Raw genomic sequence first — 28,000 nt, 5'->3', positions numbered from 1 at the left:
TCATATATATATATATATATATATATATATATATATATATATATTTTGTAGATTAAATTAATTTCTCATATAATCTATCCACATTGGAATGGTCGAGCGTGCATATTCCACAACTAAAATCTAGCACATGATTGGGGAAAGAAAGTAAAATTTGCTCTTGCGTCCAATGTATATATAGAATAATATTAGGTAGCAGAATATCAATTGCATCGCCACCTGTTTTGATCCTATACATGATAATAAATTATGTTTTATATATACTATGTTTAAAGGATAATTCAATTTTATAATTTGTAAGGTTCATTGTAAATATAAAGAGTATGTATATATTTAAAATAAACCTTACAGATTATGAATTTATGTTTAAATTCTTCACATTATTAGAAATTATTTGCTTTTACTTACATTTTAGTTCCTAGTGAATGAAATACATAATCAGATTCCAATTTTATTGATGATGTAGCATTATATAGAGTTCCTTTATTCATGTCGGCTACAATCCGTATAATTCCAGATTCGTCGGTTAAATTTATGTTGATTCCATACATACTATTGGTTGCAGTTAACGCAACTCTGGGATTGTCGTCGTAACATTGTCCGAGTAATATCACTTCGCTATTTTCAGCAAAGGTATAAACCGTATTGTATGCAGATTTTATGGAATCTGACGTTACGATGCATGTACCTATAAGATATAAAACATGAATTTAAACAATTTCTGACACTTAAATCATAAAATATACATCATTATATGCATTAGAACTGAACAAATTATTTTAAAACTAGAATAATCAGTGAAATATATTGATGATTATTACATGATTAATATAATTACTTACTGGAAAACATTCTGAATAAAGGCATTTCCATATATTTGTGAATTCTTGTTCGTATTAGAAAAGGATCAATGTAGCGTGAATTATATTCGATAGCAACTTTATCTCCGTTGAGTTCCAATTCACCAACATTCGATTCTTTGGGAAATGTCGCGATTATCACGACTTCATTGGACTTCCTCGCATTACTGCTATTTCCGCCGATCAAATCATGGAAGGCGTACATTTTCCAAACTAATTTGGACAAACTCTCCGGCAACTGTTTTCACATTATAAAAATATAATATGATAAGTATAATATTTACATTATTATAACTTGCGCGTAAAAATTTGCCGACTTTTTACTTATACATTTAGTTTTTTTTTATTTACGTTTTCATAATGCGCCGAGATCGTATATTTCCGTAAGGTTGACAATTCTCTTGACGCTTCATAACACGAATTTGTATAAGGAATAAACTTTTTTCCAATAGATTCCTTTTTACATTCGCCATAAGGCCAGTTTGCTTCTTTGCTCTTTTCAAGTTGCTTGTCACTAATTTCGCCAATTAAGTTTATTGATATAGAAGATCCGTTACATTTTCCTTTCATAGAATCAGACAATCCCCAAATAAGATTTAATTTAATGCGATACAAGTCGCTCGGTTTATCGCTTAAGAATTCCCATTGCCATGGTATGTGATTTTCAATTTCTGCACAAAACTAAATCAATAAATTTTAATTTCTCCCTTATGTATATTCTCAACTTTATTATGTGAGATGTAAAATCTTTAAATCTACCTTCAATATGCGTGCACCAGGCACGACTTTGGACGCTTTGATTTTAATCACATTTGATACCCAGCTAGTGCTTTCGTGTAATGCAGCCAAAAACCATTGATGAACAATCTGGGAAGATTGTAAGTCGTGATGTGTCAAAGATAAAATATGACGATTTTCACTTTGCATATATTCCAATTTTGTCTAATAAAAAAATATATATAAGTATATAATAAATATATAATTCACACAATATGATATACAGGTGTCCGGAAAATCAGTAGTATTTTGGGAAGTGATTCGGAATCCAAAAAGAAGAAAAAAAATTTTAAAAAGGGATACCAAGCAGACTATAAATTATGATTCTTTTAACATAAAAATGACTATAACTCGGAAACGACTTCTTTTCGGACTTATGTTTACATAGCTTTTTTTCCTTCTTTTTGAGTCCCGAATCACTTCCCGAAGTATTGCGGGCGATTTTCCAGACATCCTGTATAGATATATAATATTATATAATATAAATAACCTGCGTTGGTGTCGATTTAGCTGCTTCAATATAAGCAGCTAATCCACAACTACCTCTTGGTGGCATGTAAGTGAGGTAATCCAAGAAATGTAATCCGATTAAAATAAATTTCATATTTGGCCAGGATCTATATTATGAAAATTAATGCAATTCATTTAAGATATATTTCACAATAAATTATAACATTTTTTTATTATTGTAATAGACGTAATTGTAATTGAATGATATAAATTACATTATTATACTGTATACTGTATATTAATGTAATAAATATAAATAAAAATACATATAAATGATCTATTACTTACTGATAATTACTTTGATGAGAGGACCAAATGTCGTTAATCAATGTCTCGTATAGCATCGTAGTATCGCAATCAAATACTTTTGTTTTTAGCCGACCACCTAATTCAGGAAGTTCAATGTTGAGAATATCTACTGTCTATAGAAAAAAGGAATATAAAAGGATTATATTCATTAATGTTAATATAAAATAATTTATACATTTGTAGATTTAAATAGCAAGAGAAATTGTATATTTAAATAGCAAAAGAAATATAATACATTTAAATTAATATTTACCTGTAGATTAGAACTAGGCGATTTTACTGTATACGATATAGGACATGAGTGACAAGCTCGCTCCAATTTCGATTTAACATTTGCACCTTTAATACTTGTAAATGTTTTAACATGTGCTGTAATTCCTGTTTTAAGATGTTCTGTAATACATTAATTTTATATGTAGTAGAACATAAAGATGAAGAATAAAAATCAAAAGATATTTGTAAAATCTTAAATATTTTTAAAACTATATGAAATTTTAATGTTTAAGAAAAAAAGAATTAAGATTTATGCAGACTAATTTTTTTTATCAATATTGTTAAATAATACAAATTAATAAGCGTAATGAAAATTATGTAAATCTTTAATAAATTAATAAAATAATAACTTTATCTATATTATAATAACTTTAATCTTTAATTTAATAAATAAATTAAAAATTAATAATAAAATTTATACCTCCTAGATTATTATATGAAATAAATGGCCGTTCTTCTAATCCCATTGTAATATTAATGGGAAGATATCCATGTAGCGACTGGACTCTTTCAGCACTATGCCATAAATCGACCAACGGATTATAATTCTCTATCGTTTCAATGCCATAAATAGACGAGCTAAAAAATAATAAATAAATATAAACTTATAAGAATATTTTATAAGCCAAAGACACAATTAAATATATAAATCAATTTTAAAATTAACAATTAATTATATAAAACAAAATTTTGTAATAACATATAAAACATATGTCTTTGTATACCGTAAAATGACGTGATTATTTCGTGTAGGAAAATCGCGTGTAAAATTTCCTCTCATTGAAAACAAAGATGTTGCCATCATCGCGAGTCTAACGTTAGTACCGAGATCGGTTGCTTGGATTGATTCTATTGTCAATGGTACATTTATACGTTGTTGATTAATATGGAATTCCATGTTATAATACAAATAATATAGATCATTCCATAAAGAAGACAAATCTAGAAAATTATAGATACACTAATGATGAGATGGTAACATTACATTATAACTATACATTTTATTATAAATTTTCATTCTCTTACACTTCAACCCCTCAACTATCTTTGTCTCATTCCAGTGAATGCACAACACTGTTTTTTCTTGAATTCGCGCAATTACTTCTAAATGCACAGGATCTCTTTTTCGTTCATCTAATTTGAATTCTTTAAGAATATCTTTTATGTTTGTCGGATTGCCGAAAGAAGTCGCTAATGAGTGAAAAACACCCTCTGCTTTGATGTATAACTTAATGTATCAAAAAATGGTAATTAAATTCATCGGTATTCGTAAAAGATGAAATAAATTAGATAGATGTCTTGGCTTTGAAAAGTGTACTTACAGATAGATGGTTAATATGTGTTCCACTGCCATAATTATTTAGAGTTATATAAATTACTTCAGGAATATTCGTAAAAGGATTAGCTATGATAGCACCATGCAACATGGTGCCAAATCTCCTTGATGAGTCTTGATAATCAACCAGATAGTTACCGGTAATAAGATATTCGTTATTTGACGGTTTCCGAAGAACGCGGCTAAATTGCGCCGCGATTCTGCCTCTGTAAATGTTCAATAGACAATTAACATTTAAGACTAGATGTAAAAATATCTAAATAAATGCATAATATGTTAGATAGATTAAAAATAGCAGCAATGTCACATACTTTAATAATAGAAATTATAGTCTTTAAATTATATACATATAATATAATATAATATTAATCAAATCATGATACAATTGATTTATGTTTTATAATATATAATATAAAATTGCAAATTGATGTAGAAATTAATATTTTTTTCAAATAACATTGCTGCTTCTTATGATTGATAAGTTTGTGCATATTTACATGCTTTTATAACAAGGATAAGTGGTACGTTCCATAGATTTTAACATTGTGTAAAAGTAATTGTACAAGTGTTGATTGGGCTCGCTTTGCATGTACCAATACAGGGATATTAATCTATTAGATGTAGGACTGGACACAATGAGCAAAGTTAATGCAGCAATTCTCATTTCTAAATGTTCGGTTCTGTTGACTACAATCGGCCAATACACACGATAAATCTGCATAGAATAATATATATTATTATATATAATTAAATATTATATCATGATAATGAATATAATATATATTCAATTCCAATATAGATAAGATTCATATACAGATGGATACTTCATTAAATAGAGATAGAGATTGATTATTTAATTAAAAATTGCAATAGAGATTGATTACTTAATTAAAAATTGCTCACCACGTCGGGTCTCAACGGTGCTGTAGGAATAGAGGCCCAAGCTGCGAGTGCCCGAAAATGTCGGGATTCGATATTATTGTCGCTAGCTATTGGCTCTAGAAATTCAACGACTCTACCAAGCTGTATATTCGCCAAGCCTTCCAGCCAGACCATCTTTTGTTCATATAGAGTACTTTCTGTAACACGGATTGAATGTAACATTCTTGAGTGTAAAATTCTGAGCAATATGGAAACTTTAATACGTTAATAGAAACGAAAGACATATAAATCATTATACAATCTGCTATCAAAAGAATATTCGGTCGTTTTAGTACAGCCTATATATACCAGTGAATTTGTCGAGATAGAGACGCACGTAATCATCCAACATCTCATACGGGCAATGCATCAAACAGGTTTTATATATCAGCGTTCCATATGCGAGGATTGCAGTATTTTGCACTTCCGCGGAGATTTCGTTCGGTAGTGTAAGAAACGGTTGCAAACTAACTAGCAATTGAGCGTCTGGCCTTCTTAAATGAAGTGGTAGCCGCATGAGAAGTTGAATTGCGGATATATCGGATACTTTCTTATTCTGAATAAGATTCAATATGAAATGAGCGGATTCTTTACTCCCAACTTGCGGCAATGCTTCGAGAAACATATTCCTGCAATAAAGCATAATATAATTTATATAATGAATTAAGATGAATTAAAATTATATTAAAGATTAAGAGAAAGAGAAGGTTGAAAGAGAGGGAGAGAAAAAATAAAAACAAAAATAAATGATTAATAATCAATATAGGTACCGTATCGTTTCCTCTTTATAACTAGTTCCTGAGATGCGATTATAGGCTTTTCCTAGATCATCACGATCTAACATATCAAGATAATAGAGAAGCACGGATATCGTTGTGTTGTGCAGATTATGAATCTCGGTATCCAAACCAGGGTTTTCGAGCCTGTGGCTCAAGCGGTCCAATAATCGACTTATCTGTAACAAAATTAAAGATTTCACTGTAATAACTATTAAGAATCGAAAAAAATAAAATTTAAACAAATATATATGTGTATAAATTTACAGATTTAAAGATAAAACTTTTGTCCGGAGTATCTCTGCCCTGTGTTAAATCCGCTTCAGGTAACTCATGTTGAAGAATAGTAGTTCGTAAATTATTTGTAACTATCTTATTCGTTATATCTTTCACTGAAGATAATTCGATAGCTTGTCTGTATAAAATAAAACAATGTTATTTCATTGACATTATCGAGAAGCAATAATTATAATAATTTATTTCTGCGATAAAAAAAATATTAATTCAAATATTTATCTGATATAAAGATTTGTATTTGCAATAAATATTCAACAACACAAGTATGTATATATTTAGAAAATTTGTGAAACATACTGTACAATATGATAATGCGCCTCGCCCATACTTTGAAAGGGTTGCACGTAGATACTCCCGGATGTGTTGACGGAAAGAATATCGTGAATGTGTCCATCGGTTTTTAATTTATACACTCTTTCGCTATTTTTCAGTACAGGATCCTAAAAGTTTTAGTGTCAGAAAATATCATATAACATATATTACACAATATAATTTAATTCTATAATCAAATAGATAAATAATAAAAATAAATATATCTTAACACAATAACGTACTTGATCCTCATTGGTGCATTGTATTTTAGGAACATTAGACCAATTACGATACGGATGCCCAATACATATCCGAGGATCTATTGACTTTCTTACTAAACGCTGATTATTCCACTCCAAGCTTACAACATAATCTATATTACATTTTCCATAATGGTTTATCTGTAAATTATAATTTTGTTGAACGCATATATCATAATATTATACTCTTATGAGTATGTATATAAAATAATTCATTACACAATGTACATCGTGTGCATGTTTATATAAATGATCCTTACCTCGCTAGAATGAAATGCGACTTCCTTCTCCAAATTAGAAAGATCCAATTGTAAAATTCCAGCTATACTACGTTTTATATTCGTCGCCCATATCGCTTCCGTTTCGATGCTAAAGTTCTCGATGAGTCCTTTGTTATACGACATTCGGAAAGGTCTTAAAAGATCCACAGTATTATCGTAAATATCAATATTTTCGCTCGGTTCCTTTACATTGCCATTCCACATATTTGTTTTCAACGATTGGAGCTAATAGAAAAAGAAACAAACATTCGAGATATATTATATCAACTTACACAAATGTGATAAAATAATTTAAAAAATAATTTATAAAATAATTATATATATATATATATATATATATATATATATATGTATATATGTATGTATGTATTTATATATTTATAAATTATTTTATAATTTATTTTATAATTTATAAATTATTTTATTTATTATAACATTTGAATTTTTTATATTCTCTTGTATTTTTTCCACTATAAAAACTATATATATATATATATATATATATATATATATATATATATATATATAGTTTTTATAACTGAAAAAATACAAGAGACTATAAAAAATTCAAATGTTTATTATTTTTTTTTAATTTTACTTTTTTTTACCTGTACTGTGACATAATCATCTTCCGCTTGAATCACAAGCTTGCCATTGAGGTTCCACGAGGAAGCTGCGTTGGAAGGTACTAATACACCAGTACTCGACGTAGCGTTATAAGAATAAATATATTCCTTCCCAGATCTAAATAAATTTTGTGCGGCATTTTCATTACTTAAAAGTAAAAATATGAAGAACGTTCTTCTTATTCCTTGCCCTAGTCTGGATATATGATTAGGATCTGTAAAATAAGACTTTCTTTTTCACGTCTTCCCTCTTGCAGATATATTAAATTACAGATATATTAAATCTCTCTCTTGCAGATATATTAAATACAAAAATTATCATTTTCTATTCTCCGACGTCGAACGTACGTTGCCATAAAAATTAACTCGCAATATGGAAAATAATGCATAGACTATTTTTCTACATTAATATAATATATTATTATAAATATATCTCGCGCGCGCTTGCAATAATATAAATTTCGATCATTTTTTTGTTTTAAAAAAATGCTTTAAAATATAAAAAATAATATAAACGTATACCCATAAGTTGCATGATGTAGTTGATCGTAGTTCAAAAGTAAACTGAGTTCATACAAGTCAAGGAATGACCCTTACCAATTCTTATCATTGACCTACGAATACACATATAGTTATTCGTATGTATATAAAATAAATTACACTCTCAGCATATTATCTTCAATCATATGTGTATGTGTGGCATGAATATTACATATCGCTGGTTCTTTTTCTTTCTTTTTCTTTCATAACACAAATAGCATATAAAGTATATCTGTATCTTAATTTAAATGTATTTTTTTATAGATTAAAATAATAAATCAGTTCTATATTTATGAATTACGTAAAGATTAGTAACTTATAATTTATATAAAGTTTATATAATTAATTTAAACAATTGAAGAGTTAAAAAAATATCAAAAATATATGGGGAGAAATTTTTCTGAAAAAGAATAGGACAATATATATTTAATAATTTCTTTTCTCTTTATTTCATTTTTCAATAGTTATTTTATTATTATTGGTAAAAAATTTATCTGCATTTTTTTATGCCTAGAAAAAATAATCAAGTGAAAGAATGCGTTCAATCTATTAATTCAAATGATCATCTTTATATGCACATATACTATGAATTTGACTAATAATAATTTATATTATATTTTTTTCGAAATTAAAATATTTGCTTCATAATAAACTTTATGATAATACACGTTTTAATTAGTTTTGTTATAGAATATGTATATGTGCATACACACATGTATGTAAATATAAATTTGTGTTATTTTTATATTAATATAAGCAAATACTCACAATTCTTTTAGTTTTTCTAATTATGATAAAAATACGATAATTTCTTAAAATCAGGGCTTGAACGCTTAAATATATTATTTACAAATTTATTTTTCACTTATCTCTTATATACAATTATATCCGGGAAATATATCATGTCTTAAGTTATCTCTCATTTTAGTTTATTACTATACAAAATTGTATCTTTTCGTATACTATACATTCGAAAATTTACTTCAATATATCATGTACAAGATCTTGCTGTATTATATGTATAAAACTATTAACAAGCATAGTAGTGTGGTCTAAAGCAAGAAATTTGATAAAATATTATCGACGATAAAACATTATATAATGTAATTAACGTATTATAATGGCTTGATTATTTTCAAGATGGATTTGGCGTATTCCCAGGCTTCACTGCAACATGCGAATCTTGCTTTAGACGCGTTCATATATATTCTAGGCGATTCACAACACGAAAAAATGCGTCATCAATCGCAGAAAAATATTAATAAATACTTACTTATGTGCAGGATTTGCTTGATCTAATTGTTCGCTGAGCTGTTGAATGAGAGCAGCAAACATTCTCAAGTGTTCTATAGTTTCCCCTTGTAGCCATGCTCTTGGTAGTGTACTCATGATCTAATATTCATTGATAAATATTTTCTCATTAATTGTCTTTCAATATGATAATAATTCGAGATTTTATTATATATATATATATATATATATATATATATATATATATATATATGAAATATATTTTATAAACATACATATATAAATATATAAATATATTACTATATATAAATAATTACCATATTTGCTTTAAATAAAGCATCAGTTGGACAAGAAACTCGTAATCCAGCGAGAAGATAACGATTCAAAAGTGATCCTAATGCCAAATTTTTTAACTGCATATCTCCAAGAAGGCCCTGCCAACTTAGTAAATTGCGCAACAATTTGACGGCCATTGCAAATTGTCTTTGAAAAAATTGATGTTTTGTATCCAAAACTCTAGAATGATAATTTATGTCAAAATTAATGAAAAGATGTAATGATGAAAAATATTAACAATAATTTAATTTTATATATATTTATACGTATAGAATATACTGACTGTTTTGGAAAAATAGGTATGAAAACATCATTCTCAACAGCAGCTTTAATTTTATCTAAAATAGTATTAAATAAAATTTCCAATTGTTTGCTCGTGTCATTTAAATTTGGATATTCCTTGACAAAACGATTTATAGCCCCTACAAGTCGTAACGTTTGAGATGTCGACATTGGATCCCATATTTTTTCAATAATAGCTGAAACATAAAGTATATATGCATGAAGAATATATATCAAATATAAATTAAAATATTAAGTACATTATAAATAGAATTATTTTATTTCTTAGCAGTTTCATAAATAGTAACTAAAGTAAATAATAAATAGTAATATAAAAAAAGTAATCCTTACATTTTAATTTTGGTATTACGATCTTTTCAATTGTGGATGGTATTAACCTAACATCTGGATCTCGTTTTAACGATTCCTCTGTTTCCTTACTATCTAAAGCGTATAAAAGCAACGCATTGTACCATTTTGTCCTTTCTACATCAGCGCTTTCCTACAAGAATAATTCGAAAAATTAATTATAAATATTGATAATGCTATTTCTTCGAGAAGAATAAATAAATTACCATAATTGGATTCCAAGTAACTAATTGTAATCTGATAATTGGCGAAATAATTTTGGGTAAACACAACGACACATAAGCTTCTGTATAAGCGTCTATGTCCGTCTCTCTCCACGATTCGAACTTTGAAAGTATACCACGTATTGTACAATATTCTTCCATAACATCAGAAAATATGTTTTTACAATCATTATCAATTTCATCTGAAATAAAGTGAAAAAATATATAAGTGATAAAATGTGATAAAATGTGTATAAAATGTGTATAATACTGATACAAAAACACATAAATAAAAACTTTAAGAATTCCAAAATTTTGTAAAATCTATTACCTTTTGCTTGTTTAAATGCGAGATTTTGTTGTTCAGTAACTTCATCATCACTGGACATACCATCAATGTGTTTTGGCATATTTAAAGCTAATTCTCTCATTCTCCTGCGACGAGCTCTTCTACCTTCCCTTTCTGTAGCTCGTCGTACATGAGCCTCTACTTCCGGTCCTCTTCTCATGGCTTGCCCTCCTAGAAAACAAAAAGAATTGTAGAATTTTTCCGTTAAAAAATCTGTGTGAAATTTTTTGATTAGAATGGTTTAAACAAATCGAACATAAAAATTAAACAATTCAAAGATGAAAATAATTAAAATTAATAATTAGGCTCAAATAAATAAAAATTAAATCAAAATTGGCACAAGAGCCACAGCGCGGCGCAGGGGAAAAAAACAACGCTTCCTTTTTATTGATTGTTGTTTATTTCAAATAAAATTAAAATTTCAAGATTTCAATTAAATATTTGAAATAAAGAACAATCAAAAAGAAAGAAGTGTTGTTTCTTCCCCTGTGCCCCAACTACCGCGCTATGGCTCTTATGTCAATTTTGATTTAATTTTTATAAACATAATTGACAATCAATTATATCAAGTTCTATCAATTATCTATACATATGTATATACATATATATAGAACAGTATAAAAACATATTACTGACTTGCTGCCGTTATTTCTTCTGCCTGATCTCTCGTATCCTGTCGTCTCCGTTCCATCAATTCGATCGAACGTTCGCCATACAAATCTAACCAGCGCCGTTCCAACTCGATAATCAGAGGAAGCTAACAAAAGAATTATATATTTAAGTAAATTCATGATGTGAATATATTCTATTATACAAAATTGATTATATCTAATTTAATGATTTCATAAATATGATGATAGATAATGAATTTGGAAAATATTAACTTCTTTTTGTCTTGATCGGCAATTTTATAAATTATTTAAAAAATGTGTTGTTTACTTTGTTTATTACAATGATAAACTTATTTACTTACCAAAATAGATATTTATTTACTCCACGATCAAGTTAATTTTTATTAATTGCTCTTATATGTATAAATTTCATCTTTTTATGAGATATATGTATAAAAGTAAATGTAATACAGAGAAGATAATGACCCCCGGCAATAGAAACATGTATTACACATTTTCTTTAATTTAGTGCTTCAAGTGCCAAAAAATTATTTCAAAAGATTTAATTACTCTGCTTTATTTATAAAGATGCTTATAAAAATAAATTATGAAAAATTATGCCAACGAAGTATATTTTATAGAATATTTGGCTTCTAACTAAATTTTAATTTAGATTAATTTAGATAATACACTCAATAATATTTGTGTAATATGTTTCGAAGAATTGATCTAAGCAAATCTAAAAAAACAACTAAATAAGTATTTGTTTTTTTCAATAATTTATATATATATAAATATTTTGGATTGTTGCTAAATTGAGTCGCAATTTATATCAAAAAAGTAAAAGATCACAAATTTTTCCTACACTTTACATATTTTATGTTTTATGTGAAATATAGTTACAATAACCGAAAGTATGTGATAATTTCCCTAATTAAATCTGACTTAGTCAATGCTTTTATAAATGTATGGTAGTTTTATATAGTGAGATTTTACATAACACACTCAGACAGTGCAATTTTAAATAATTAATTATAAAATTGCTGGTACTTTACTGGAGCTGGGGAATCTCTGCCAGCTGGACCTATTGTACGATAAACCCCAGTGCACATAAATCAAACGTGACAGCGTATCAACCCACCTTCTCATCAAGACACTCTACCAAGTCAGTGACATACCCACGCAACTCTTGGTAATATCTGAAGCGTTGTGCGTAATGCGGTGTACGGACTTCGCCTTCGTCCAATTCTTTCATGGTTTGCTGTAATTCTTGTTCTAAACGTTCCTGATCTTGCTGATGTCGTCTATGTACCTCTTTCAAACTGTCCAACCTTTAACCAACAATAATGTACTCTCTAAATATAAACTCTGATTATATAAATTTTATTTTTTTAATTTTAGTTTAAAGTCTAAAATATATATTAATAATCTTAAATGCTAATTTTATATAAAGCATACCTGGCGCGCATCCTATTCACAACTTCTTGTGGTGTAAGGGGTACGATCTTAGTTGGATCTGGTGGTTGAATGGACGGAGGTGGCGGCGGTGCAGGCATTAATACCATTTCTAACGATACACCAGATCCTATCATTTGATTAACATTCATACCCATTGTATATTGTTGTTGCAACATAGAATCCTGCTGTGCTGCTGCAATCTATATCATAAAAGATTATTTTGTATAAAAATTTTTTTTACGTATTTTAACTTGAAAAAATCTTATTTTATATTGAATTGTGCTTTTACCTGAGCGCCGGTTACACCCTTTCGTATTTGTTGAGCTTCCCATTCTTCTTCTTCATTTTCGTGTTCACTTTCATTATCTGAAACTAAATTAAAATACGTGCTAAATTCTATTATTTAACTATTATATCCTGGAAGTTAATTGATAAATAAATATAACTAAAGATTTACATTTCATTGGAACTTGAGAAGCAAGAAATGCTTCTCTCCTTTTTTCCTTATCACGTGCTTCTGTGTTGATAGTCATATCAAGTCGATCTTGAGAATCATCATCATCACTTCGATCGTGATCTTCTTCTCGTACTAGTCTAGATTTGCCTTTGTCATCGCTATAAATATAAATTTATTACAAGTGTATTATTAATAAGTATATGACTAATATAATGTAAGATGTATATATAAATTTTCTATTTACTGAATTTTTAATAATTTTAATAAAGAAATGTACTTTTGCTCTTCAATAGGAATGTAATCAGTTCCCAATTCTCTTGCTTTCTGTCTACGCTTTCTTGCTGCATGGATCATAGCTGCATCAGGTATACATCCACCTAAATGATATTAATAGTTATAATGTTATCACATTTTTAGGAATATAAAAATATTTTACAATTAAATCAAAATAATATGCCAATAATTTTATAACATATGCATGATTTATAATACCACTTAATTTTAATATCTGAAAAAAAGGCAAAGCAAATGCTTTTCTTTCTATTTCAGCTTCATCTAAAAAATGGATTAAATATACACATAACAATTAAATTTCATTTAATCTAGATGCTAGAAATACATGTCAAAATATTTATATTGTATTGTAACTTATATGAATAATAAAAAAAATTACATACTTTCAAGTAGTATCTTAACAGTTTCAGCTTTATCTGTATTTTTCCGAAATTTGTGACTGCAAGACTCATCTTCCTCTTCATCCGATGTATAGTCATCCTTTCCTGCTGCCAATGCAGCACGTCCATTCAAAATCAGGGGGCCTGTGTTTTTTATTTTAACCTAGCAAGAAAGATTATTCATCATTTAGTAAAGATACATAGTGTCACACAAGTGACAAAATTTGTAAAAATATATCACACATTAGAAATTTTCTACAAGAAGAAAAGAGATTTGCAAAGTACAATCTTAATGTACATTAATCCAAAATTAATATAAATGTATTCTCATATTAACAAAGTATATGTATATTAACACAATAATTTCAAAGTATATGTATATGAACACAATAATACAAAGATATCCACATCAAAAATTATGTTAATTTATAATAAAATCAGCTTACTGCAAGATGAGAGATTGTGTATATATAAATACAAGATAGATAATAAAGAATCAAGATCAGATAATTCAAGGAGCACTCGAAATAAAATTTTTATAACGGACATATTTTTTGCTAGTACACATAATTGATAAGACAGAAAAATATTATATAAAAAGTAATATACTTCAAGCGACCATAATATATGTTTGTATTTATCTAAATTTAATAAAGAAAAAGAAGAATACTTGTATATTTGCGAGTACAATGCTTTTAATATATAGGTGTTAATTTATAAAAACACATTGTGTGAAAAATGACATTTAAATTATAAATGTGTCTTCTCGTTGTACTCCCACAGTTGTTCCAAATCTTGAAACATTAGTCAATACATTAGGAAGAGAGATGTGAAAAACACCTTCTATATTAAATGATAAGTTACTTAAATTGAAGAAATGCTAATAATAATAAAACATCATAGAGATAGCTTACTACTAGATCATCTGTCTTTATCTCTAAATCTTTTTCCTGCTTAATGGATTTATTCGCTTGCTCAGTGTCCACTTGCATTTTCTCTTCACCTTTCTTTTTCCTCCTCTCGTGATCTAGCTGTTTCATCAGCTTTTTGCTCCTCGATGATTTCTTGACTATAAAAACTTCTCCGTCGTCCCCTGTAATTTATTTCAATTTTCAATTTCAATCAAAATATACCTTATCGTACAATATTTAATAATTAAGATTTGCCAGAAATAGCATCAATTATTTCTATATATTAAAACAAAGCATCATCTTTGTTCTTGTTATCGCAGATCTTGTTACGAAGATATCCCTGTAAAACCTTATTCTATGCGTTATAACATTATATTTTCATCAAAAGCCAAGACAGATTTACTGTGCACGATAATTGTGCGTATTTTACACGAGACCGATATACATGTATATACACCTTGTTCCAGCTCCTCTCCGAAACTGAGGAGCGTCTGCTTTGGCTTATCCTTCTTCTTCGTCTTAATTTTGACAGGCTGCGCGTCCTCCGCCTCCATTCTGTTTTCATTATCTTCATCCTCATCGTTGAAAGGACGTCGGCGTATATTTCGCTTCGGTTTGTTGAATAATGACATTGTATCAACACGTCGTTCTCTCCCCGATAACGGCAACGATCATCAACTAGCTCGTACACTCGTCACAGTTAAAGACGCAGAGTAACAAGCGGAATGTATCGCATCACGGGAGAATACACATCATTGAGTCAGCGGAATAAGTCGGGATTAACTCTTCCCTATATCGATAGATATTCGCGGCACTTGACGAAACAAACTGAAAATTAATGCAAACCGTGGGCAGCTGACAAAGCTGGACGGAAGGTACTACGCTTCAATCATGAAACACAACATTCGTAAGATACGACTCTTTCCGGGAGCGTCCCATTTGACCACGTTGCAAGTGGCACTCACGCCGTAGTCACTCGTATCGATCGATGCCTAGGGTTACTAATGGCCGCATTTAGTAAACTCCACAGTTGAACAAAATTACTAGATTTTCCGATGTAATTCGACGCTGATTGGTCCGATCTATAAGTAAAAACCAATCACGTATCGATTGATGTCTAGGGTTACTAATGACCGCATTCAGCGGACTCATCAGTCGAGCAAAATTACTAAATTTTCCGTAATTCGACGCTGATTGGTCGGACCTAAAAGTAAAAACCAATCACATATCGATCGATGCCTAAGGTTACTAATGGCCGCATTCAGCGGACTCAATTGTTGGACAACATTACTAGATTTTCCAATGTAATTCGACGCTGATTGGTCGGATCTAAAAGTAAAAACCAATCATGTTCGAGTGCTACTTACCGTTTGAATCCGCCGAATGCGGCCATTGGCTTTCCGCTTTTGTGATCCCTGAAAGCGATACGCCTTCTGTGGACATGAACTACAAAGCCCAGTCAACTCAGAGGGTAACATATAATGATATCGTCGTCATTTGTAAAATCAGGTAAAATTATTTATTTGTTAAAATTTATTCGATAAAATAATGCAATATCTATTAAAAATATGAACTTCCAGCGCTAACTTAATTCTGGTGATTATGTTATAAGTAATATTAATAATGGAAAAAGAGAGAAAGAGAGAGCCCAACAAATTTATTTATATTAAAAATTTAATATACATAAGCCTCTTAAATTACACTCGCATTACCGACATTTTATGCATGGAACACAACCGGAAATTGTGCATATTACCCATTGAAAACATTCAATTTGACTCCGTAATTCATGTCCACATTTTAAAGGGGGCATCTCTTATTCTTCTCTCTGATTCCTAACCCATGTGTGCTGAAATGTGGTATGGAATGTAGTAAAAGAACGAAAGAAGAAAAAGTATAATTTCTACAAATTGAAGGTATTCTCAATTAAAAAAAAAAAGAAAACGCACACATAATAAATAAATTTATAAATAAGAAAGGAGCGAGAAAAATGGTGCATTCTGATACGGACGATTTAATTGTGAAAAGAAAAGGCGGTGGAAGTATAATCGATCAACGTCCACTGTTTTCCAGTGATGGAGAGTGAGTTTATCAGTTTCTTCGCACTTTCAATTGATTTAAATATACAATATTAGTTTTTGCCTAATACGAGGATATTTTTTTAGAACTCTGTACATAGTATGGAAGAATGTCATAAGGGTGTACAGCACGCAAACGGGAGATTTCGTCCGAGAATTCGAGCCGTCCAATTACAGAATTGCTGGAATAATAATACATCCGGATAATACTAATATTATTGTCGGTTGTACGGAAATCGGCGAACTAGACTTCTGGGACTGTCAAAGTGGCATTATCACCAAGAAATTAGTAAGATTTGAATTAAACATAAATTTGTTTATATTTGTGTGAATTTATGAGGAGAAATATATATTTATATTTTTAATATTATTGCAGCAATTAAATTCTGTAGCGGATGACAAGGCAAAAATTAAAACTTTTCACGTTACAAAATATAAAACATTCCAAGGAAATGAGATATGTCAAGCATTAATAACTTATATCTCTAATTGCGGGAACCAAATATATATACTTTTATTTGATATAGAGAATGGAACATGTATGAAATCGATATACATCTTGTAAGTAACTTTTCAATAGATTTTTTATGTTTTCTCCTTTTCTACTTTTCAAATAAATTGTGTAAAATAATTGCATGCATAAATATTTTCATATTTTATGTATGTTTATTTTCTATATTTTTAGCACAAATTCACAGGAGTATTATATTGATATAATTGGAAATCATGGACAGAATTTAATAGCTCTTTTACATGATGAAAATTTACACATATTAAATCCAGCTAGAAATTTAGTTGATAAATTGTAAGATCTTTTTTCTTAAGCACTATTGTATAAATTAGTTTAATATATATTGAAAAACGATACATCATATTTTAAATATATGATACAGGCACAAGATTGGCAACACAAATAGATTACCTACTTGTATAGCGGGACATCCAGAAGAAGAATGTGTCGCTACGGGAGATTCTACTGGTCGTGTAGTTGTATGGAGAAGTTTATTCCAATCTAGACCATATACAGCTGTGTTTCATTGGCATACATTGCCAGTTACAGAAATAGTATTTAGTAAATCAGGTAAAACTTATTGTTACAATTTTGTAAAATATCTTTTGTATATTGTACGTTAGTAAGTTAACATTTAATTACATACATTTATTGATTTTACAGGTGGCCATATGTATACAGGTGGTGGTGAATGTGTATTAGTAAAATGGACTTTAGCAAATCCACAACATAAGTCCTTTCTTCCACGATTACCAGCGCCTATTAAACATCTCACTATTGCGCCTGACAATTTATATGTAGCTGTATCGACTTTAGACAATGGTAAAGCTCTATTGTCTTTCACAATAAATGTTCCAATAATAGTAAGTTTATAACAGCTAATTACACATCTTGATTGCAATAGGTATTGTTATTGTAAATCCTCAAAGAAAATTGACATCAGTGATACAAAACTTTACATGGGGTGTTGCTTCGTCGTCCAAGGACTTGTTTCCCGCGGGACTTATTGTCGATCCAAGGACAGATAGTCTCGTTTTAAATAGCCGAACTGGACACGTGCAATTTTACAACACTCATACAAAGAATCTATTGTATAATGTAAGTAAAGTTTATCTCATGTTGAAACAATATAAAAAGAAAGCCAGAAAATAAGAATAAATAAAAAAGGAATGAAATATTTATACACTTTCTAGATTAATATAACTGCACAAAATTTTCTCACTCAAGAGCGCGATGTAATTATTGTAAATACAGAAGTTACAAAAATAGCTCTTAATCACAATGGTATGTGGATGGCAACAGTCGAAGAACGAAATGATAAAATTTCATCTATAGAAGTTAGATTAAAATTTTGGATGTATGATGTAAACAAACAGATGTAAGAATGCCTTATACACTTATATACTTATATACTCGGTCGCTGCATTTATTTAGCGTAATCGAAATATTAATATATAATTTTTTAACGTTTTAGATTTGTATTAAATACATCCATTGAATTACCTCACGAAAATGGAATAAATGCATTACATTTTCAACCAGATACATTTGATGGAGAGTGGTTAGCAGTCACAACTGGAAAAGATAACAAATTTAAATTATGGAATTTAGGAAAATCCTCTACTATAGAAAGTATTTTATATTTAATTGTTTAATGAAATAAATTTCATTAAAATTGAGCAAAGCATTTTTCTACTCGATAATTACATTTGTTGTAGAAGAGACACAACATTGGTATTGTTATGGAGTAGGAGACTATCGTAATTTAGCTACTACAGATGCTGGTTTTTCAATGGATGGTTCTTTATTAGCTATTGGTTTTTATTCTACTCTAACTATATGGGTACCTGAAACTTGTGAGTTGAAATCCAGTCTTACACATTCCCAATATAATCATCCAATAACGTAAGTCAATTGACAAAATAGTGTCATCATCAATTAAATATACTCTTATTTAATATACTCTTAATTAAATATAAAATTATAATTAATCAAATATAAAAGTATAATAATATTATAAAAATCATAATATTGTAATTTACTTATAATAGACGAATAGAATTCGGTAAACACGAGGCCTGTCACCTTATAGTAGTTGCATCTCAGCAACACATAACAGTTTGGAATATTTTAACTCTCGCTATAACGTGGAGTGTACCCTTGAATGTTGTGAGTCTTGCATACGATCCAAAATCAACATACATGGCAGCATTTACATCTGATAATTCATGTATGTTTCAGTTGTATGTTTCAATAGGCTTTTTTATGTGCTATTTGTTTTATTACTCAAAGAATAATTATTTTGAAAACTTTTTTTAATCTATCTTATAATCTATTATATTGTTATATAATAAATTTATATAGTATTTTTCTAATATAAATAATTCACATGCTTTTAGTGTACGTGTTCACGCCACAAAGTGCGACACCTGTTTACAAAAAAACATGCCTTATCGAGAGTACTAGTTTCATATTGGCGGCTGCTTTTGTACCTCATCTACAGGAAAAACGCAATCCTTCGTTTGGTCAATGGCAACGAAAATCGCAATTATTTTTTTTGGATTCAAATCAAGTATGTCAAATTTATACAAAAAAAAAGATATGTAAATTACGCTAAGTTGAAAATACTATCTATTTGTACTCTATTTATTAGTATTGTATCTATTATATATTATATTCTGTTTAGGAGTTGCTCACATTGGAACCAGAATCCGAAACGGCTATTTTTTTAGAAGTCCTTTCAAATAAGGGATCTATACCATTGACGGCTTTCTCCAATTTGATAGCAACTCAAACATCTTCGAGTAAAGAGCAAACCATTGCACAAGTTCACGAACATCTTGGTACATCGGCAAAAGGAATAGTAGAAGAAGTAGGTGGAATTTTAAATTTTAAAATTTGTTTTATACAGAGATTTCTACAAGTATCGTGCGCTACATATGTAGAAATTTTCTAAATTCAGGATATGTAAATTTGATCTAATAGTAAATCTTTCTTTAAGATTATTTCTATTCGAAACAGATTTTACAGTTAAAATTAGTCTAAGTAGACTATTTTGTCCGATTTATTTGAAATATCCGCGACTTGTAGAATTCTTAATATTCTTTTCATTTTTATTAGCGATATTCTTGCATGCATGTAATGTGCTAATAATACAACGAAAATAGCTATTGCTTATTGTTTGTTGATAATGAAAGTACATTTTCATTATAATTGAGATCAAGTTTACGTTAAGTAAATAGATGGACATAATTTGCAAAATAAATTTTGCACATTAAAGTAATCTAAAGTAAATGTAAAAGAAAAACAATATTTAACAAATGATATGAAAGAACATATTCGTGTAAATAAGTTATTTATACATTTTCTTAAAAGATAATATAAAAAATTGTTTCAATTTCTAATAACTTATGCATAGTTTAAATATATAGGTGAAAAAATAAGTCTTTTAGAACTCTGTGAAAATTCTGAAATTATAAATAAGTAAAGATAAAGATTTATCAATGTAAAAATTATTGCAAAGAGTACGATATTATTTTTGTCATGATTGTCAATTGCACTTAATGTGACTTTTCTCAATTCAACAAAACTCAACAAATATAAGCTTCTGTTTTTTAATATGAATGCGTTTACGTATCATATATATAGTCTAAAAATATATAATTTAAGTAAACTTAAGCTTATTTAACTTAAGAACTTGGAATGGCATGTTCTGCGCGATAGGACGATGAAGTTTGGTGTAAAACATCGCGGCTGTCAATCGTGGATCGTAATGAATGTCCATTTGTCAGTGCCTCCTTCCTAAACGATAATTTCGACAACGGCGAACAAAATCAAACTTTCTATAACGAAGACAATGCCACTGTGGAATCTGCCTCATGTTCTCGATCGCCTGCAAATTGTATAGCTTAAACAGAATTATTAGGATTATTTAACAAAAAATAAAAAAAAGTTATCGCGGAGAAAGAAAAAATTAGCTAAGAATGTGTAAAAAGAAGAGGAAAAGTAGACTATTCAACGTAAAACAATTATTGGATGTAAAGTCAACTGGAAATCAAAATCAAATCGGACAACTTCTGAAAAGGTCAAGAGTCTTGGCGAAAAGTCTTCCTGTTTACAAGATCACGCACCACCTACAGCTTAATATGATTAAGTACATCATCGGGCAAATAAAGATTAATTTGATGAGGAACGTTCAACGACCATTTATACTTTCGACATTATCATGTACATCCCACGTGCAGTGGAGAAAAATATGAGAGCCGCATTTCTTATAATTGATATGCGGTGAGAATACGGGTGTTACATCAGCGAAATGCTCAACGATCGAAAATTGTCAAATTCAATTCGCCCAAATTCCGGGCTCTATCGTTTTCGATATCAATTTCTATTTAATGTGACGAGATATTGCGATGCAATACTTACTGCCTCACTGTTACTAGCAGGATATCCGAAAACAGCCGCTACGAGTAATATCGTTGTCAATAGGCACAACACCAACTTTAATCCAGTCAGCTTCATCCTCGAGAAACCGGCTATTTTCTGGCGAGACGCTTAAGAAAGGTCTCGATTCTGGATTTCTTTCTCTTCTTAAATTGCTCTTTCTCTTCACGAAATTTTTCTTCTCGAATAATCTTCTCTTTCAACAAGCAAAAGTGCGAATATTAATCCAAATTTCCTCGTTATAATTTTTCACAGAACTATTAATTGTAGTACCTAGCCTTCGTTCAATACGAACGACGAGGTCGATGAACCGTTCAGACGATACACCGGAGGATTGTATGCAGAAAATTATAGTATCGGTAATCTTTCTCGATGAAAAAATCGAAAGACAGCAGAAAAGACTCTTCACGTGTGTCCCAACGCTCCGCGGACGACTGGCTTTCAGCAGAAGTCTCGCCATGATTTAATATAGAAACTCCCACCCTCTCACGGCGTTCTATTTGTCGTCCCTTTAGGACCACTGGACAACAGTTCGCAAACTTCGCTGGAAATCCTATGCCTCTCGCGTCACAGCTGTATCGCAAGCTACATCTCTGTAGCTTCGGCGCGCTGCAAGAGCACCTGTTCATTGTGTATTCTTATATGTATAGATTTTAACGTTTTGCAACGATGAATGTTATCAGTCGTCTTGCCTTTTCTTCGCGTGGGCGGAAAGTGGCCCGACAAATTGAACGGAGTGAGGCGGTTCAGTATTGGAAAAGATAGATAAGGACGGATGCCGGTCGCTCGATGTAATCGAATGCATCGCGTCCGTGTCGAATAATTAATCCGTTTCGAAAATAAACTCGCGAAATATCTCGTGCTGAGGATGTACCTTGTATGCCGAGGAATTTATCGAAATTAGTTACGCGCGGGACGTAACGTGCTATTCCATCGCTATCAGAGACTCGGACGCGTTAAAGGCAACTTTGTTAGCTATTCATCCCTGATGAAAACGAGGTATACACGGTATACCGTCCTGATTTCAAGTGCGTGTCCTTGAATATGATTGAATATCATGAGCAGGCAGGACTCGTTGAATTCATTTTTATCTGTAATGCAGGAGATACGTAGAGGATGTTTTATTTTAATTAAAGCATTTCATTCGACATTGGAGAAATATTTCATAACGAGATTAGTATTACGAGATTACTATAACAAGATTAAATTCTTCTTTTTCTTTTTTTTTTAAATAAATGATCTATTTTCTTTAGAGCACAGTATTTCATACAGTACTTATAAGTATGTAAGCGAATCTAGAATAATCTCCTGTTTCTAATCATTCAGGCATTTAAGTTTGAATATTTTTATTGACTTAGGGACGATTTTAAAGTTGTTGACATCACGCAAAATAGATATGTCATTAAAAAGATTGAAATTGGCTTCAGATAAGCACTAATCTCATTAAAAGATATTACTTTGACAACAAATAACGTTACAAAAATTCATATCTCTCTTTTTGGTTATCGAAATATTTCGCCAGCATTGATTACAATAGAATCTCTTTCACACAACAAACGATGCCGTCGCAGAATTGTCTCGGATTTCTCGCAAACGTAAAATCAGGCCAGCAGGAACAATGTCTTATCTTCTTTGACGACCGTTTCGATTGTTGCCATTGACACCTGCTAATAAAATGTCACATCGACATAGAACGTAAAATTTCGATTTGTCTCAATCTGATATCGTTACCAGTAATTTACAAAATTTTTTTAATATCTTTAAATGACAATTAAAACTTTTCTATACTTGTCTCTTATGATGTATATTTTCATCATTGAAATTACAATATTCTTACTTTATTTCCTTATTCTATTTCTTATTTATAATTCTAGCAAACAAAACATACAAAACATGTTTCCACAGGCATTATTTAAATATATATTCATCCACACATTGCGTGACATCTCTTAAGTAATTATATAGTTATTAAAGTACCATTCGGATTAAATAGACTGTGAGACACTTCCGCTCTAAAAATAACATTTTCGCGTCGAAAATAGTGAATAGGATATCTTGTTTTCCACGTTTAACGTATTGTTAACGCGCATATCTTTAATGACCGCATCCACTACGTGAATAAAGACGTAAGGAAAGGCCAGACATTATGCGTGGTCCTGGTAATTGTCTCGATTGTAACGATAATAAACTACACTCTCCAGCCGCCTCGTTTTTCGCAATTTCGTCATTATTGTCGTCATTGTCGGTTCCTTGAAATTTAACTGAAATCACACTTGCGTCATTCTAAAAGTGGAAAATTTAAAAAGACATGCCCCAGATGCATCAACAATACAATTATTGCCGCAAGAGATGAAATAAGATGTTTATCTAGAGTAATAAATTTTTGCGATCTGATAAAAGAGATACTTGTATTACGATAATTCTGTGGTGTGTAATTTTGCGTCAGTCTTGTATGGAAAATATTTATTCACTTGCGCGATTGTATTGAAAATATTTATTCACGAATGGAAATTCTTGATGGCATATATGAACCTTGATGCGTATTTTTAGGCGGTGACAAGATTAAAAGAGCAAACGCAGTTGCGAAATCATGGCAAAAACTACTTATCTTCATATTTTTCGTCTCAACATTGAATTAATATATATGAATCAATCTTTTCATATTCTCTATCATATGTTTGAGTATATTTTAATCGGTACTTTGCACCAAGTAAGATCTTAGTGAATTTTAATTTAATATAATTGGAATAAAAGCAACCTTTTTAGCAAATTTAATTTGTTTCTAACATTTGTGTTTCTTTTGACAAAATTATTATTTCTTTAAACCGAATGATTAAATCATACTTAATTTATTTCTAAATAGATTTTAAAAAATGATAATGCAATCGGAGTAGTGATTTCCAAGAAGGATATATAACGATCGAAAAACAAAATTTTTCCAAAAATTTTGCTTATATGTTAAACATATTTTAAGCATTCAGACATAAAATCATTTTATATAGCTTAAAGTGTGTTTAGAGAAAATCAGTTTTTGTCTTGAAAAAGTAAAAGAAATCTTAATATTTTAGTCATTTTCAAGCGCACTCATCCTCTTGCACATTTTACAGTAATGTATTCGTTTGTCGCTAAAATGTACACGTTACGAAGAATATTCGTGTGGGTTGCAACAGAGACAGATCAACCTAGATCTGAAGTAGAAGATTACGGGAATTGCACAAATTTTCACTGGGACGTTTGTCGGCCTTAAAACTAATTAGTTGATAGTTCATTTATTCTCGAATGGTTTTACCGACTTTTATATTTAGTATATAAAGTTTCTTCATCAACTATAGTAATTCTCGGAATCGAATCTCTATTTTACTTGTGCAAGTTTAATATAATAATTCTCTTTTTTCTTTTTCCAGTTGCTCAGCGTATCGGCTCATACTTTGCCGCCGATGAAATTGCTATGCTCATCATTCATCTTGTCGCTGACAGGGCAACAATCCTCGAGAAATCGTTTAAAAAGCACCGAAAACTCTGGGTATATATAAGACTAACGCAACTACAAATTACTTACATTAAAGTTATCGTACTTGAATGCTTGTACGCAGTGTCATATATTAATCTTCTTGTAATTTTTCAGAGACAGTGACGCTGATTCAGCTCGCGATGATCTCTCAGATTTAAGCGATAACGAGGTATCGCGGCCGACGAAACCTGCAGTCACACCGACCAACGAAGACGAGGATACGGATGAATTGAACATACAACTTATCAATCATGATTGGTCCTTCCTATCTACTGTATTTCCTGATCAAGATAATATTGTCCATTGATTCATGGAAAAAGAGCCATGTTACGATGAGATCATAAACTTAGCAATCCTCAAAAATGAGTCAATGAATAAGTCTTCTCCTGCTAATTGAAATACTGCGAAACGTTTCAACGGAATGAAAAGATTTAGAATATGCGTAAGAGCCAATTGTATGTTTGTTATAATGTGTTTGAATTTAAGACGGTTTCGGTAATTGATCTAATTGTGAAGCGAGTTCGGCCAATTCGATGACGGCTTCGTTGATTCTTCTCTCGTAGACCGAGTCTTGCTTCATAATCGGCAAGACAAATTTCATTCTATCTCCGAAACAGTACTCGGTATAAGTCGCCGAATCGCCCAAGATTTGTGCGCTAATATTCTCTTCCATCAGAACTGTAGGAAAATAGGCCACCGCGGTAATAACAGCGCCCAAACGTTGCTCCTCCATACCTTCGATCACTTCTGACCAGGCGGGTTTCCGAGGCGATTCATGATCGTCCAAGACCTTGCACAACGTCTCGTAATAGTGCTGCAACATCGCGCTTTCCCGCGCTTTACGGAAACTTCGATCCGTACACAGATACAGAAACTGTGCAACGTCATGTGCTAGAGGAGAGTATCTCAGTAGTTGATAATCTACTAGCAAGCAATTGGGTGGCATATCATTATTGAACATGAGATTGTTGCCCCAGAGATCCCCGTGACTGACTACGTTCGTCTTCGTGCATGACGGGTTTACAATGTCATATACTCGTTCGCAAGTTGAGCGTATCAAATGAGGGTCGTATCCATGATTTTCGGCTATTAATGCGCCCATATCGAAACCTACTTCACACCACTTTCGCGTCTCTTCGTCATGAGTAAAGGCTCTCTCTGTGAAAGTGTCGGGATACAATCGATTGAAGGGTACGTCGAGACGTGTCTCCGCTAACAAAGAAGCAGCGTGCAGCCGCGCGATAGAATTTAAACCCGCGCGCACCAACGTCTCGTCGAAGAGCTTGTTTCGCGTCGAATAACCTTTGCAACCCAAGTCTTCGAAGACCATCAAATTGTCCGTCACCTTGTAACATGTTGGAGCCCATGGCTTCCCGTGATATCCCTCGCGGAGCAGCGGCATTATAATACCGTAAAATTGGATCTCACGTTCGAAGACACGCTTCTTTATCACGTACTCGGCTTGTTCGGGCACTTCGTAGGGTATAGTCTTGAGAAAGAGCGAGAAAGCGACAATTTCTCCTTTTTTCGCCGAAGTTGTTACGTCGAGACGATAATGAGAACCAAGGTATCCGAGTTTGCCATCGGAATATGATTGAATGACATATTCCATCATAGTAACGTCGTCGTTCAATACACGTTTCGTTATTTCTTTCACTTCTTCGAACGGGAGCAATTTGTAAATGTTATTATTACTATTGACAATGTCAGTAATAGTCTTTGTTTCAAGACACGATTTTATTTCTACGGTATTAGACATTCTTCTCCTGCAAACTATCGCCGTCGAATAAAAGTGAACTATGAAGGAATAACTATGCAATCGAATAGAAATAACTGAAATTGAGAAAATTCTTCGTCTTTATACCCCTCGTATATTTGTCGACAATTTATCAATTTATTAACTGACTTAACTTGTCCCATGTATGCAACACGGTATATTTCCATTAAAGAAGTATTTTCTGATAAAAGTTTTTACACATATATACATATGTACAATACAATAATGCAGCAAAGCTACAAATCTCTGAGAGGGTCATGCAAAAGTCATCTATTTTATTATATATTTTTAATTATAATAGAGATAGATTAATCATTAGTATTTTTTAAATTTTATTACAATGAACAAATAGTTAATACGGTATTTAAAGGAGATTGAGAATATTAGCTTCCGTGAAAGGCTTTCAATGGAAAATAAAAAAAACACTTATCCATTTGTTAATATTGATTCAGATAACAGAATACAAATGTAAAATACAATTTCGCGTAGTTTTATAGAGTGTCATATTTTCACAATAATACTTTTAAGGAGATGTTAAAGAAGAGTGAGATCTTTTTATAGCAATATCAAATCTTGCGTTGTCAAAGTATTACTCCGATAAGAAATCGTTGATGAAATGTCAACAGGAAAACTTGTCATAGAGTTTGATCAAAATTTCCATATATTTCTTGTGCTATTGAAATCGTACAAACATATAAAAAAAG

The 28,000-nt window shown here is 30.6% G+C and overlaps 4 protein-coding genes across 4 annotated transcripts; 1 reads left to right on the top strand and 3 right to left on the bottom strand.

The window, feature by feature from the left end:
* Positions 1–48: 48 nt before the first annotated feature.
* On the bottom strand, positions 49–8,143 carry LOC105257329. Its single transcript, XM_011267888.2, has 22 exons — positions 8,058–8,143; positions 7,518–7,750; positions 6,889–7,134; positions 6,611–6,769; positions 6,354–6,496; positions 6,027–6,174; positions 5,754–5,938; positions 5,293–5,612; positions 4,966–5,141; positions 4,560–4,777; positions 4,049–4,268; positions 3,753–3,954; positions 3,452–3,668; positions 3,148–3,305; positions 2,707–2,846; positions 2,433–2,566; positions 2,125–2,251; positions 1,617–1,799; positions 1,209–1,538; positions 840–1,095; positions 406–685; positions 49–227 (listed from the first exon to the last, which is right to left on the bottom strand). Exons 1-22 carry the CDS (start codon positions 8,068–8,070, stop codon positions 53–55), a joined length of 4,263 nt encoding a protein of 1,420 aa, XP_011266190.1. The 5' UTR covers positions 8,071–8,143; the 3' UTR covers positions 49–52.
* An 844-nt stretch (positions 8,144–8,987) lies between these two features.
* On the bottom strand, positions 8,988–15,883 carry LOC105257330 (PAX3- and PAX7-binding protein 1). Its single transcript, XM_011267890.2, has 16 exons — positions 15,434–15,883; positions 14,980–15,158; positions 14,069–14,228; positions 13,669–13,768; positions 13,392–13,549; positions 13,224–13,306; positions 12,935–13,134; positions 12,618–12,807; positions 11,502–11,622; positions 10,848–11,036; positions 10,520–10,719; positions 10,296–10,446; positions 9,946–10,141; positions 9,644–9,842; positions 9,349–9,467; positions 8,988–9,242 (listed from the first exon to the last, which is right to left on the bottom strand). The coding sequence occupies exons 1-16, from the start codon at positions 15,606–15,608 to the stop codon at positions 9,191–9,193; spliced, it is 2,472 nt and encodes an 823-aa protein (XP_011266192.1). The 5' UTR covers positions 15,609–15,883; the 3' UTR covers positions 8,988–9,190.
* An 815-nt stretch (positions 15,884–16,698) lies between these two features.
* On the top strand, positions 16,699–25,885 carry LOC105257336 (WD repeat-containing protein 75). Its single transcript, XM_011267895.3, has 15 exons — positions 16,699–17,058; positions 17,142–17,343; positions 17,431–17,615; positions 17,740–17,859; positions 17,948–18,135; positions 18,229–18,387; positions 18,470–18,663; positions 18,759–18,943; positions 19,040–19,197; positions 19,284–19,470; positions 19,617–19,795; positions 19,965–20,137; positions 20,252–20,437; positions 25,413–25,531; positions 25,634–25,885. Exons 1-15 carry the CDS (start codon positions 16,967–16,969, stop codon positions 25,824–25,826), a joined length of 2,520 nt encoding a protein of 839 aa, XP_011266197.1. The 5' UTR covers positions 16,699–16,966; the 3' UTR covers positions 25,827–25,885.
* Positions 25,886–25,967: 82 nt separating this feature from the next.
* On the bottom strand, positions 25,968–27,324 carry LOC105257335. Its single transcript, XM_011267894.3, has one exon. It carries the CDS (start codon positions 27,276–27,278, stop codon positions 26,001–26,003), a length of 1,278 nt encoding a protein of 425 aa, XP_011266196.2. The 5' UTR covers positions 27,279–27,324; the 3' UTR covers positions 25,968–26,000.
* Between the last annotated feature and the right edge of the window lie 676 nt (positions 27,325–28,000).

The sequence above is a fragment of the Camponotus floridanus genome, unplaced genomic scaffold (genome assembly GCF_003227725.1).
Source record: "Camponotus floridanus strain SB8 unplaced genomic scaffold, Cflo_v7.5 scaffold16, whole genome shotgun sequence".
NCBI classification, from domain to species: domain Eukaryota; kingdom Metazoa; phylum Arthropoda; class Insecta; order Hymenoptera; family Formicidae; genus Camponotus; species Camponotus floridanus.
Note: the sequence above shows the minus strand (reverse complement) of the source record. Positions and strands in the feature narration are given on the sequence as shown.